The sequence below is a fragment of the Manacus candei genome, unplaced genomic scaffold, assembly GCF_025592945.1.
Source record: "Manacus candei isolate 608988 ecotype Guabito, Panama unplaced genomic scaffold, ASM2559294v1 h1tg000128l, whole genome shotgun sequence".
Lineage (NCBI taxonomy): Eukaryota > Metazoa > Chordata > Aves > Passeriformes > Pipridae > Manacus > Manacus candei.
The window spans coordinates 221189-235948 of NW_026138176.1; the positions used below are offsets into that span (position 1 = coordinate 221189).

The window sequence follows — 14760 nt, forward strand, 5'->3', positions numbered from 1 at the left end:
GATTTTCCAGGTATCCCAATTTCCCAGGGATTTAACACCACTTGGCCATCACACTGAAATTCCCCCCTTGAATCCAGAGGTTCCCATGGCTGTGCCAGTGGCCTGGGGACATCAGGACACCCCAAAACCTGCCTGGTGTCACCACCCTGAGGGATCAGCCAAATTAACTCCGGGATTTTCCAGATATCCCAATATCCCAGGGATTTAACACCCCTCAGCCATCACAGTCCCACACTGGAATTCCCCCCCTGGAATCCAGGGGTTCCCATGGCTGTGCCAGTGGCCTGGGGACATCAGGACACCCCCAAACCTGCCCGGTGTCACCACCCTGGGCGAGCAGCTGAAAGGAAGTTGGGATTTTCCAGAGATCCAAGTGTCTCACGGCACCAGCCCAGGGATTTGAGGCCCCTTGGCCACCACAGTCCCACACTCCAGCCCCTCTGGAATTCTCCCCTCTGATCCAGGGGTCCCCCTGGCTGTGCTGGTGGTGGGGGGAGATCCGGGGGCTCTCCAGATCCATAGTGGGGGGATGGAGGTCGATCCATTCCAAGGGAGAACCAGGCACTGATTCCAGCTGGGAGCGAGTTGGGGGAGCTTGGCTTGTCCTTCCCAAGCAGGTGCCACACCACAGGCTGCAGGGGGAGGCTGCAGGGGGAGGCCTTGGGGGGCTTTCCCAGGGTTTTCCAGGGGGGTAGGTGGATTTTTCCGGCGTGATCCGTGGATTTCCACACCCGGACCAAGGCTGGACCCTCCGTCCTGCCCGCACCAAAACGGCCCAACTTCCTCCCCAGGGGCTGGCGGGGGAGTGACCCTCATCCCAGCAGTTTTCCAAGGATAACTGGGAATTCAGGCAGGTCCTGCCCCTGGAAGCAGGAGCTCCTCCTCGGTGCCTGTCTGGCTGCTCCAGCAGGGAAAAAGGGATGGTTGGGCCGGCAGAGCCGGGAGAAGCCGGTTGAGCAGCACGGGGCACTCCGCTGGAGAGGCTGGGGAGGGATTCCTGGAGTCTCCAGGAGGAGCAGCTTCGCCTTCCCGGGCCCAGGGAGCCGCCGAGGGAGCGCCGGGAGCCGGAGCCAGATGCAAACGAGGAGGAGAACTCCCACTTCTAACAGCCGGGTGATTATGGAGCGTCAGAACAAACCCTGCCCGGGGGGAGCCGAGGCTTTTTTAGGCTTTTTTGACCTCTCCCGACGTCTTTCAAGCCCAGGCTGGATGATGGTTCCCGGGGATGGGGCCGGTTCAAAGCAGGGGGAGCTCGGAAAAGCCGCTGCCTTTGAGTCCCCGACCTCAAACACCCGCTGGCTTTTTGTATTCAAATGTTCTCCCCCCCCCAAAAATAATATAAAATAATAAAAAAGTAGATCCAAGCGTTTTGGAGATGAAAAGGCTGGTTTCAAACAGCTCCAGGGCGAATCCTGAGGGGAATCCTCTCCTGCTTTGCTCCCCTCGGGACTGAGAGCCGGACACGAGGCTTCCCGGAGAAAAATCCTCTTGGAGCAAAGGGCAGAGGGAGAATCCAGTGGCTGAGCAATTCTCCTGGCCAAGAGGGTTTGGGAAGGGAGCAGGGAGCACCCACTGCCATTTCCACCCCCCGTGCTCTTCTCCCAGCACCTGCAAATCCAGGACAATTCCCTGAATGCTGGCACTGGGGCAGGAACCTGATGTGGATCCGAGAGGAGTGTGAGCAGGGCCTGGTCAGGGAGCAGGAGGAGCCACCCAGGTGTTCTCCTCCTGGACAGAATCCCAGAATCCCTGAGGATGGAAAAGCCCTCCCAGCCCATCCAGTTCATCCCCACCTTGTCCCCCAGCCCAGAGCACTCAGTGCCACAGCCAGTCCTGCCCTGGGCACCTCCAGGGCTGGGCACTCCAAACCTCCCTGGGCAGCCCCTGCCAAGGCCTGAACACCCTTTCCAGGGGAAAATTCCTCCTCATGGCCAACCTGACCCTCCCCTGGCACAGCTTGAGGCCGTTTCCCCTCCTCCTGTCCCTTGTTCCCTGGGAGCAGAGCCCGACCCCCCCCGGCTCCCCCCTCCTGTCAGGGAATTCCAGAGCCAGAAGGTCCCCCCTGAGCCTCCTTTTCTCCAGGCTGAGCCCCCCCAGCTCCCTCAGGAGTTCTCCAGACCCTTCTCCTGCTGCTCCAACCCCTCCATGTCCTTCCTGAGCTGAGGGCCCAGAGCTGGTCACGGCACTCCAGGGGTGGCCTCACCAGTGCCGATGTCCTGTCCCAGCACGGGGGTCCCAGGGACCCCTGAGAGGTGACAGCCACGCTGGTGACACCAAAACCGGCCTGGGAACGGCCAAACTGGGCCTGCTGAGCGGAGCAGCAGCAGCAGCAGCAGCACATTTGTTTGCTTGGCTACCCCAACACGCCCTGGTGCCTCCACACAATGGGCACCTTCCCCGGGAAGCCCCCGCCGGGCTCCCCCCTCCAGCTCCTGAGGACTCGGGGGGGACATGGGGCTGTGGCTGCTTCCCAGACATTGGGGACATCACTGGGGACATTGGGGATATCAGGAGGTGGGTGCCCAGGAGCAGGAGGGGGGTGGGACCTCAGGGAACTTCGTGGGTTATCATCAAGGGTTTTTCTCCAAGGGAAAGGTCGTCGGGGCGTTGGAAGGGAACAAGGGACAGGAGGAGGGGAAACGGCCTCAGGCTGTGCCAGGGGAGGGTCAGGTTGGCCATGAGGAGGAATTTCCCCCTGGAAAGGGTGTTCAGGCCTTGGCAGGGGCTGCCCAGGGAGGTTTGGAGTGCCCAGCCCTGGAGGTGCCCAGGGCAGGACTGGCCGTGGCACTGAGTGCTCTGGGCTGGGGCCAAGGTGGGGATGGGGCACAGGGGGGACTCGGTGACCCAGGAGGGCTTTTCCAACCTCAGGGATTCTGTGACTGGTGAGGAGAAGCCCCGTGGGAGCCCCTGCTTGGATGAGGGGGCAGATGGGCTCCCCAGGCAGGAGCTGTGGGCTCAAAACAGATCCCACATCTATCCGAGCCCCAACCACCCAACAGGGAATCAGGGAGAGGCCTCCAAGGCAAATCACCTCCCTCTCCCCTCACTCGCCCCTCCCGAAGCTCAAATCCCAATTTCCCTCCCTTTTCCTGGGCCCATCCACCCCTGGGAGCTGCAGCTCCACCGGGAGCTCGGGGCAGGTCCCGAGGTGATTCCCGGGGCTGAGTCCCCCCAAGCCGGGCTGGGAGGGCCCTTCCCGCCTCTGGAGAAGCCACTGCCGGTGGGAATCCACGAAATTCCAGCCTTTTGGTCCGTTGGTGCTCCGGAGGGAGGCGGGAAAGGCCCCTGGGAAGCCCGAGGGGTTCAGTCCCAGCCCCCCCGGGGCCTCATTCTGCTCTCCAGTCGCTCAGCGCCGGCTCGGAGGGAGGGGGTTTAATATCCCTTCCAAAGTGCCACCTCCAATTAGGGTCACCCGGGATTGTTCCAATATCCAAGGGAAGGGCCAGTCCCCGGGGCTGCTCCGGCCCCGCCGCGGCTCCTCCGGCCGGGAATTCCCACAGAATTCCCACAGAATTCCCACGGAATTCCCACCGGGGGCCGAAGCCCAGCCCTGCTCCCAGTGCTGGGATCCCACTGGGGATGCACTGCCTGCCCCTGGCACGGGGAGAAGTGGGAGCTGGAACCACGGGGAGAAAGGGAAGGGGCAACAGGCAGGGATTTGCTCGGGAACGGGGCTGGAGGAAAAGGTGGAAAGGATTTGGGATGCAAAGTGTGCACTGAGGGATCTGACACCGAGGGATCCCACACCAATGGATCCTACACCAATGGATCCTACACCAGGGGATCCCACACCAAGGGATCCTACACCAGGGGATCCCACACAGAGGGATCCAACACAGAGAGATCCTATACCAATGGATCCTACGCTGATGGATCCTACACCAATGCATCCCACACCAGGGAATCCCACACAGAGGGATCTGACACTGAGGGATTTGACACTGAGGGATCCTACACCAAGAGATCCCACACCAGGGGATCCCACACAGAGGGATCTGACACTGAGGGATCCTACAGCAATGGATCCCACACCAAGGGATCCAACACAGAGGAATCCTATACCAATGGATCCCACACCAGGGGATCCCACACCAGGGGATCCCACACCAGGGGATCCCACCCCATCCATGCCTCCCTTCCCAGGGCTCCACGCCTGGCACAGGTCTCAGCCCACATCCCACATCCCTGAATCCTCCACCCACCCCATCCCAGGCTCTCGGGGAGGGGATGTCTCCATGGAGACAAGCAGCAGCGTTTCCCTCTGCCCAAATCCCACTGCCCAAATCCCACCTCCCCGGCCCCCTCCTGCTCCCACCACACCAGTGGCACTTCCAGGTGGGACAAACCTTTTGGAGAGCCCAGGAGGCAGGAGGAGGCCCAGGGAGGAGGCCCGGGCTGCTCCCAAGGGGCACCACGGGATGCTGGGGCAGGAGGAGCCCAGGAGGCACCAGGGGTTGTGCTCGAGGAGATCCATGGCCTTGGAATTCAACCCGTTCTCCAAGAGCAGCCTCCCAAACTCTGGGCCCCAAAAGGCCCATTCCCACCCCAAAAAGGCCCATTCCTACCCCAAAAGGCCCATTCCTACCCCAAAAAGGCCCATTCCTACCCCAAAAAGGCCCATTCCTACCCCAAAAAGGCCCATTCCTACCCCAAAAAGACCCCCAGAGCACCAAGGGCCGTGCTTTAGATCCCTCACAGCTCTGCTCCATCGGCTCCAGGTGCCTGACAACCCTCCCAAATCCCACCAGGCAGCATTTTCTGTGCCTCAGATCCCGGAAAAGCAGCAGAGACGGGATCTATCCGGGGTCAAGGAGCGAGGGGAACGTGTTCACCCACCACCACAGTGCCCTTGGAGGTGCCAGGGCTGGAATCCCTCTCTGGGGTCCGGCTTTGGCCCCGTGGTGCCCGGGAAGAGCCCGGGAAGGGCAGGGATGGTCCCTGGTTTCCTCAGGGATGGTCCCTGGTTTCCTCCGAGGTCCCTTCCCGAGGATCCCGGCCGGACAATAAAGCCATAAAGGATCTGCCACCCGCTCCAGCCCTCGGAAAACACAACTGAAACCTAAAAATTAAGCCCGACCCGAGACCTGGGGCCGACCCAGCGCTGCCCAGACGCCGGGAGATGGGCTCTCCCCCCCTTCCCAGCCCCCCTCCGGCCCCATTGTCTGCGAGCTGGTGAAAACAAGGAACCACATCGGATCATTCCAAAGGCTGGAGGGAGCCCAGCCGGAGCGCGGGGGGTGCCCCGGCCCCGTTCCCACAAAGGGGGCTGCCCGTGGTGACCCTCACCCCCAAACCGGCCACCCCGCGGTCCCCCCGGCCAGGCAGGGAGCCACCGGCGGCTCGGCTGCTAATTAAATCATCCTTTCTCATCCCGAGCTTCCCCCCCCCGGTACAAAGACACCGGGAATACACGGGAGAAACCCGGGGATCACATCTGAGCCAGGCTGCCTCGGAGCCCAGCTCGGTCCCAGCACAATCCCCAATTGCTGTGATTAAGCACCAGCCGTCCCCAGAGGCTCCGTGAAGATAATATTTAATTCTTATTCTTTTTTTGTGTGTGTGTTTTTTTTTTTTAACCTCCACCGAAGCCTGGGGGGAGTGGGGGGTGGTAAAAAAGAGCCTCTACGCCCTCTCCCAAGGAAAAAAAATAAAGCCCCAGACAGAGCGGCAGGGCCGACGTGGTGTGGAGGAGAAGGGAACTCCCTGTTGGCTCCGGGCTCTGCCAGGACCGGACCAAGACAAACCGGCTCAGGATCCGGCCGGGGCTGTGCCCCGAGCAGGTGGAGGCACGGGCAGAGCCGGGGGGCACGGGCAGAACCGGGGGGGCACGGGCAGAACCGGGGGGCACGGGTAGAGCCGGGGGGGCACGGGCAGAGCCGGGGAGCAGCGGGCAGAGCCGGGGGGGCACGGGCAGAGCCGGGGGGCAGCGGGCAGAGCCGGGGGGCACGGGCAGAACCGGGGGGCACGGGCAGAGCCGGGGGGGCACGGGCAGAGCCGGGGGGGCACGGGCAGAGCCGGGGGGCAGCGGGCAGAGCCGGGGGGCACGGGCAGAGCCGGGGGCAGCGGGCAGAGCCGGGGGGGCACGGGCAGAACCGGGGGGGCACGGGTAGAGCCGGGGGGCAGCGGGCAGAGCCGGGGGGCCACGGGCAGAGCCGGGGGGCAGCGGGTAGAGCCGGGGGGGCAGCGGGCAGAACCGGGGGACAGCGGGCAGAGCCGGGGGGCAGCGGGCAGACCCTGCCCCGCGGGACCCCCAGCCCTGGCAGGAGCAGCGGCCGCTCTCCCCTCGCCATCCTCGGCGCTGCCACCCCGCCCTGGCACCGGGCAGGTGGCGGGGGGGACACGGAGGGGACACGGGGGGGACACGGAGGGGACACGGAGGGGACACCCCGCAGGTGCCCCCGCGCGGGGGTGATGGGCAGGGGGGCAGCGCCGGGCTGAGCCGGGCAGGGCACAAAGGGCTCGGTGGGTACCGTGACATCGTGCCCGAGCAGCCGGGGGGGGTCCCGGGGGAGGGGGTCGCGGTCCCTCCGCATCGCCCACCGGGGAGACTCCCCGGGAGCCCCGCGCAAGGGAAGCGGCAGCACCCGGGGGGAGCGGGGCCATCCCCGGGGGCACCAACAGTGCCCCCCCCGCCCCGGGACCCCCCCCCCCCCGCCCCGCACGACCCGCGGCGCCAGCCCGGGCGCGGGGCTCGCCGAGCAGCCGCCGGGCCAGGAAAGTCCCCGGTCCCGGGGCCCTTCCCGCAGGGACGCGCCGAGCCCGGCCCCGAGCCGGCCCCGCTCCCCCCGCCCCGCGCCGGGGCGGCTCCGCACCCCGGAGCCCCCCCCCGGTGCCCCCCCGGTGCCCCCCCGGTGCCCCCCGCACTCACCATCGCCGCCGCACCTTTGTGCGCGTCCCCCCCGCACCGAAATCCCGGGGCTCCTGCGGCGGCGGCGGCGGCGGAGGAGGAGGAGGAGGAGGAAGAGGAGGAGGAGGAGGCGGAGGAAACCCCGATCCCCAGCGGAGCGCCCCCCCCCTCCAGCCCCGCCGCTCCCGGAGCCCCCCCTCGTTCCCGGCCGCTCCCCCGCGCCCGCCCATTGTCTGCGCTCCGCGCTCCCGGCGCCCCTCCGGGGCCATTGTCTGCCGGGGAGGGGGGACACACACACACACAGGCCCCCCGGCTTCCTCCCCACCATCCTGCCGGGGGGGGGTCCCCGCCCCGCGGGGTCCCACCCTCTGCACCCGCCCCGGGGGTCCCACCCGCTTCCCCGGCCCTCGAACCCGCGGCCGGGGCGTTTGGGGTGAGGATGCGCTGGGGGCGCCCCCGGGGGGCGGGGGGGGTCCCCGTTTCTTGGAGGGGGGGTGAGCGGGTGGGTGGGGCTGAGGGTTGAGGCCCCCCTTGAGTGTCCCCTACTCGGGGGGGGTCACGCAGAGCCCTCGTGGGGGCACGTCCCGCTCCGCACCCGAGGGTGGGAAGGGTACGGGGGGGGGGCCCTGGCAAAGACACCCCCTCTCAAAGGGGTCTTCGCCCGGGGGGGCACAGCCCACCCGCTCCCACCCTTGTGCCAGGCCAGGCTGTTTTGGGGTGGGGGCTGTGAACTCCACCGGGTGCCCCCCACCCACGAAAACGGGGTCCCGCTCCCGGGGATCGCCCGGGGTGGGGGTCCAGCGATGCCCCTCGGGGTCGGGGTGCCCAGCGGAGGGTCCGGCCAAGCCCCTCGGGGTCGGGGCATCTCGGGCACGCAAGTGGCAGCTTCCCGGTGCCGGGGAGGGGTCAGCCCTGCCCCTCTCCCTGCTCCAGCAGCACCGGGTTGGGTGGGAGCGCCTGGAAGCCCCCCTGCCCCATTTCCCAGCTGCCCCCAGCCCCGCTCCCTTGGGATGCAGAGGGGGCGAGGAGGGATGGGGCGAGGGGGGACACACCTGGAGACCCCCCCTTTGCAGGGAGGGACGGGAGAACAGGGAGAACAGGGAGAACAGGGAGCCGTAGGGGTGGGGGGCTTCACGGGAGGGGAGGGGGCTCAGGCCCAGGTGCTTTGGAGCAGCGCGATCCCCTCGCCCGGCAGGGCTCGTGGGAAGGAGCCGTCACGGGCCACTCGCGGGAGTCCCACGCGCACAGAGGGGGGCACAGCACCCCCGTTTGCTCCGGACAGAAGCGTTCCCAATCCAAGGGAGCCCCCCCACACACAGCAGGGTCCCGGAGGTGGTTGGGGGGGGGGGGTCGGGACGGTCCCACGCGTGGGGAGCGCGGCGGGAGCGCGTCCCCATCCCCGGAACAGCCGCGTTCTATCAATGAGCGGCTCTGGGAACGGCCGGGCCCCGCCCACCCCCAGGGCGCCGGCCAATGGCGAGCGGCGCTGCCGGCCCGGAGCGCGCCCATTGGCTGGATTTAAATGGATTGTTTGGTGTGAATGGGGAGGGGGGAGAGGGGGCGGGGCTTGTGGGGAGGGGGGGAGAGGGGAAGGGGCGGGGCCGGAGGGGTGGGATTATGGGGCGGGGGGCGACGGGGGGGGGGATTATGGGGTGGAGATTATGGGGCGGGGGGATTATGGGGCGGGGAACGACGGGGCGGGGGGCAGAGGGGGCGGGGATAATGGGGTGGGAATTATGGGGCGGGAATTGTGGGGCGGAGGGAGAGGGGCGGGGGGCGATGGGCGATCAGAGGGGAATTATGGGGCAGGGGTTATGGGGCGGGGGTTATGGGGCAGGGGGCGATGGCGCGGGGAGCGATGGGGCTGGGGGCGATGGGGCTGGGGGCGATGTATCGGGGCACGATCGGGCAGGGCCGGTCCCCCCCCCGCCCCCCTTTTCCCGTGGCTCCATGGGCTCAACCCCTGGAGCAGCCTTGGGGTGTAACCCCGGGGGCGCAGGAGCTGTGGCCAAATTCGGGTGCTCGCGACCCCCAGTTCGGGGCTGTCCGCCGGGTGTGGGTCCCCCTTGCCCCCCCCCATTCCCCAGCAGCTGTCCCCTCGCTCCCGTTCCAGCCCCGGCAGTGATTAATGGGCGCCGGGAGCTCCTTCCCGGCCAGCTGGGGCTGCTGGAGCCCCCCGGCCAGCTGGGAAGGGCCGCTTTGTTCCCCCCGGTGATTTACGGGGACCGTCCCCTCCCTCCTCACCCCGCTCTGGGCACGGGGGGTCCCCTCCCCGGGGGGGGCAGGGATGGGGGTCCCCAACCCGGGGAGGGTGACAGGGGTCTGGGCTGAGCGTGTGGGGACCCAGCAGATGGCACTGCTGGCTCGGCGGCGGGCTGGGGACAGGGGGGTGACACCGCGACATCCAGGGGGACAGGGAGGTGACACCGGGACATCCAGGGGGATGGGGACACACGCAGGGCCCCCGGCTGGGGACGGGGAGGTGACACGGTGACATCCAGGGGGACAGGGAGGTGACACCGTGACGTCCAGGGGGACAGGGACACACGCAGGGCCTCGGCCCGGCCTCAGGCGGTGCTGAAACGAGGGGTGTCCTTCCCTCTTCCCAACCCGGGGGGTCCCATCCTGCCTCGGCTGCTCCTTTTAGGGAGAGGAAAGGATGTGGAAAACGGGCCAAGAACCGTCCCCTCTGTGTCATCCCCGGGCAGGGACACGGAAATGCTGCTGGGCAGAGGCAGCTGAGCAGCTTTTGTGCTGTTTCTCTCACCTCCAGGACCCGTTTTCCAGGGGGATTTTCCCCTGGGAAGTGCCACATTCCTCGTCCACGCCCCGAGCTGTGGGAGCAGCGTCCCAGGAGCCCGGGATGGAGAGCTGGGAAGAAGGGAATAGGGAGTGAGCTGGGAAGTGTGTAGGAGGACACGGTGGGAGGCAGAGGGGAAGGCAGAGCTGCCTTTTGGAGCACAAAGCACATCGAGGGACCCCCAATCTGTCGGAGCCGGAGCCAGCATCCAAATTAGTGTCGAGTGTTTCCATTGTGAGAGGCACAATGAGGACCATATGTCAGGGCCGGGGCTGGCAGAGGGGACAACGGGCCCCAGGGAGGTTTGGGAGTCACTGCCACGGAGCTGGCGCTGCCCTGACCCGAATATTCCCTCCCGGAGCCGGAGGGGTGGGACGGGGATGATCCACGTGGGGAGGTTGGAGCTGGAGGGGGTGGGAGAAGAGCTGGGTCTGGGTACAGGGAGTGGGGACACGGAGCATCCCAAGGGGAGAAACGAACATTTCATCGGTGCTTTCATCGGGAATCGGAGTGACAGACAAAGGGGAGTGACAGAGGGGAAATTTAGGTTGGATATTGGGAAGAAATTCCTCCCTGGGAGGGTGGGGAGGCCCTGGCACAGGTTGCCCAGAGAAGCTGTGGCTGCCCCATCCCTGGAAGTGCCCAAGACCAGGCTGGAGCAACCTGGGATAGTGGGAGGTGTCCCTGTCCACGAGATCTTTAAGGTCCCTTCTCACCCAAACCATTCTCGATCCTCAACCCACGAGCTGGGGCAAAAAGGAGCGCCGGGGTCCCCTCCCGTGCCCCTTCAGCCCCGTCTCGCCCTCCCTCCCCTCTGTCCCTGCCCCCCGGTTGTCGTTCCCCCCCGGCGCGTCCCCGCAGCCGAGGCCAATCGATTACACGGAGAAATTCGGAGCGGGCCGGGCAGCAGCTGCGGCCGCGCCCCGGGGGACGGACGGGCGGCACCGGCGCGGACAAAGGAGCCGCATCTCCCCCCACCACCCCCGGCACGGCTCGGGGGGGCTCCGGGGTGGGCGGCCCGGGGGACGGAGCCGCATCTCCCCCCACCACCCCCGGCACGGCTCGGGGGGCTCCGGGGTGGGCGGCCCGGGGGACGGGGCAGAGCCGCGCTCGGGGCCACCCCGATATTCCGGGGGGCTGCGGGAGACGGGGGGGGTTTGTCGGGGTTTGGAGGTGCTGAGGGGGGACTGGGCATCCTCATCCCTCTGCTGCCGCTCCCAGCGAAGCCAAACCGGGCTCCAGCAGGGCTGGGAAAGGCGAAGGTGCAGGACTTGGAGCGCCGGGAGGGCACATCCTCCCCCAGAGCGAACCCACCACCCCGCGGGGATGGCGAAACGCGGGCTGAAAATTAAAACAAAAAAAGGGCAGGAAACGTGAAGCTGAGCGCTGCGAGTTCAAGATCTCTCTTGTGCTGGCGATTTAATTCGTTTCTCCCCCCTCCCCGCCTTCCCTGTGAACTCATAAATAATAAATCCTTGCACAGTCCGAGCAGCCGAACACGGATCAGGAATCTGAGGGTGGCCTGGAGGGTTTCCCGATGTGATCTTGATATTTTTTTACACTCGTTTTCCTCCTTTTCCTTTCCCAAAAGTGCACGACAACACAGCAAATAAATAATAATAATAATAATAATAATAATAATAATAATAACATTTCTCAATAAATTAATTCAATAAATATCCTCGTGGCACAGAGACTGTGGGGAGGGGAGGGGAGGGGAGGGGTGGGCTCATCTGCTCTGCTCTGGGGTGGTGGGGGAGACAGATCTGGGATCTGCTGCTCCAGCCCTCTGGGATGTGGCTGTTCCAGCCCTCTGGAATCAGCTGCTCCAGCCCTCCGGGGTCCAACATTCACTGACAAGCCAGACAGAGGTAGAGATCCTTCTCCCTGCTTCCATGGGGAGGGGGAAAAATGAGGTATGGAGCGAGGTGGTGCTGGGAACGGGAGGCAGAGAGGGGTGGGATGGAGCCAGGAAAGGTGTGAAATCCCGGGAATCCCAGCTGGGGCCTGTGGGGCTGGGACACAGCTCTGGTAGTGCCCAAAACCCCGGGAAGGGGGTCCCAGGCGGCCCCAGGACCGTTTGCTCCAGCTCGGGGGGTCTGTGGGTTCCCTGCCCCTCACACTGCAGCAGTTCCACCTCTGGCCTCCCAAAATCCTGATCCCTGCCTGGCAGGAGACGAGGCTGGAGGAGGAGCAGCCTCATCCCATTCTCTGGGAAACTGCCCCCCATTCCCATTCCCATTCCCATCCCCATCCCCATCCCCATCCCCATTCCCAGGCTCTGCTCCTGACCTGGAATGTTGTGTCCAAGCACAGCCAGCGGGGTCCTGGTCCCCCCTCCCGGGGCTCTGCTCGTGCTCCTGCCACTGCCAGTGCAAAATTAACCCTCAAACCGCCCAAACCGCCCCAAAACCGAGGCAAAACATTCACTCCTGCAACGAGTTTTCCCGCCCTCAGCTCGGCTCCGTTTTCCCTTCCCTCTCCCTTCCTTTTCCCCAAGTGCTGCTCTGTCTGTGAAATGGGGGGGGTGTCAGGGGAGATTCCTGGCTGCTGGAAGCTGCTGGAAGCTGCTGGAAGCTGCTGGAAGCTGCTGGAAACCGGGAGAAGGGGCCGTTCCTGCTTCCTTCCCATCCCGGCCCCGGTAAAGTGCAGTTCCCCCCCACGCTGGGAGAGGGAGGGGCCACCCCAGTGCCCTACTGGTGGGACTGGGGAGAGGAATGGTGGGTTTTGGGGAGCCCAAATGAAGGGCTGGGAATGCCCCCGGGGGCTGCTCCAGCCTGGCACGGGGGGGGGACACCTCGGAGACCCCCCGGGCCAGGCAGCAGATCCAGCAGGACAGACGGACATCTGACAGGCCAGACATCCCCTGGACTGGGGCAGGGTGGAAGGACAGACGGACACCTGATGGGTCAGACATCCCCTGGACTGGGGCAGGGTGGAAGGACAGACGGACGTGGGGTTGGTGGCGGGGAAATCCAGACCGTGGGTGGGGCAGGGGGAGAGCAGACAGCCAGGGGCTCGTTTGGACAGACAGACGGACACAGCACAGCGTTCAGGGCGCCTGAGGGGGGGTTCAGGTCGTGGAGGGACAGACGGACTCGAGCTCTGGGCTCAGTTCTTGGCACAAGTTCAGGCAGGGGATGTGGCGGACGGACAGATAGACACGGACCGGGTGGCTCGGACGTCCAGCACGTGGTTCAGGCAGGAGATGTGACACACGGACAGATAGACAGACAGACAGACATGAGCTGGGGCTCTCAGACATCCAGCACGTGGTTCAGGTAGGAGATGTAGAAGGTGTGACACATGAACAGACAGACAGACTGAGCTGGGACACTCAGACATCCAGCACGTGGTTCAGGTAGGAGATGTAGGAGATGTGACACACGGACAGACAGACAGACGCGGGCTCTGGCTCTCAGACGTCCAGCACGTGGTTCAGGTAGGAGATGTAGCAGAACTGACACACGGACAGACAGACAGACTGAGCTGGGGGCACTCAGACGTCCAGCACGTGGTTCAGGTAGGAGATGTAGCAGAACTGACACACGGACAGACAGACAGACGTGGGCTCTGGCTCTCAGACGTCCAGCACGTGGTTCAGGTAGGAGATGTAGCAGATGGCCAAGCGCAGGATCTCGATCTTGGAGAGCTTCTTGTCGGGGGGCAGGGTGGGCAGCAGCCTCCTCAGCTCGGCGAAGGCCACGTTGAAGGCCTCCACGCGGATCCTCTCGCGCGTGGCGTGGGCTGTCCGGTACTTGGCCGTGGCCCGGCGCCGGCGCCGCCGCTCCTCCCGGCTCAGGTGCTGCAGCTCCTTCTTCAGGGGCTCCCCCGGGGCCGGGGGGCACGGCCCGACGCCCCCCGCGCCCTCCGCGCTGCCCCCGAAGGCGGGTTCGGGCTCGGAGCGCGGCGGGGGGAGGTCGAGCTCCGTCTGGTCGGAGTTGAGCATCATCTCCGCGGGGACGGACGGACGGACGGGCGGACGGGCGGACGTGGCGGGGACGGGGCACCGGTCTCGGCTGCGGCTCTCACGGCGGAGACCCCCCGGGTGCTGCTCTCCTCCTCCTCCTCCTCATCACACGCCAGGGAATCGGGACGTTTCCCCCCGGGGGCTCGCTGGCCGGGCGGCAACTTCGGCGACAAACGGCGCGGGGAGGGCGGGGGGAGGCATAAAAAGGGAATAAACGAACGGGCGGGTGTCCTCCTGCCCCTGGCCGGGAGCCCTCAGGTGTCAGAGCCCGACTCCTCCCGGCTGCTCTGGAAAACACAAGCACGGAAAGGGGGGGTCTCATCCCCGGACGCGGGAGCCGGAGAAGGAGCCGGCGGGGAGGCTCCGGGAGAAGGTGGGAGCCGTTTCTCCCGGCGCTCCGGAGGGATGGCAGGTGGTGGATGAGGGAAGGGGGAAAAAACCAGCCCGCAGGGGCGAGGGGAAAGGGGCGGGGGGGGTCATTGTGCGCTAAACGCCCGTATGTCACGGATCTGCCGCCCCCGACATATGGAACCCTCCGCAGCTGCTCGGCCTCGGGTGGCCGCAGAGGCGCCGGGATGTTCCCCCCGGGATGTTCCCCCCGGGATGCTCCCTTCAGGATGCTCCCCCCGGGTTGCTCCCCCGGGATGCTCCCCCGAGATGCTCCCCCGGGTTGCTCCCTCGGGATGTTCCCTCCGGGATGCTTCCCCTGGGATGCTCCCCCGGGATGCTGCGCCGGGATGTTCCCCCGGGATGTTCCCCCCGGGATGCTCCCCCCTAGATGCTCTCCCGGGACGCTCCCTCGGGATGGTCCCCCGGGATGCTCCCGCCGGGATGCTCTCCCCCCGGGATGCTCCCCCCGGGATGCTCCCCGCTGGATGCTCCCACCGGGATGCTGCCCCGGGATGCTCCCCCCGGGATGCTCCCCCCGGGATGCTGCGCCGCTGGCCGGGAATTCTGCCTCTGCTCCCCCTCCTCCTCCTCCTCCTCCTCCTCCTCCCGCTGCCTTCCCCGTGCCCGCACAGACGCCTCCAGCGCCCCGGGAGCAGGGCTGGGAAAGGCAGGTCCTGCCGCAGGAGCATCTTCCCGCTGGGAAAGGGGAAGGGGGACGAACTCGGGATGGGGAAACGCTGCCGGGGCGGGAAG

General features: G+C 66.2%; 1 protein-coding gene across 1 annotated transcript; it reads right to left on the minus strand.

The window, feature by feature from the left end:
* Positions 1 to 13227: 13227 nt before the first annotated feature.
* Positions 13228 to 13599, minus strand: NHLH1 (nescient helix-loop-helix 1). Its single transcript, XM_051771095.1, has one exon. It carries the CDS (start codon positions 13597 to 13599, stop codon positions 13228 to 13230), a length of 372 nt encoding a protein of 123 aa, XP_051627055.1.
* Positions 13600 to 14760: the final 1161 nt, after the last annotated feature.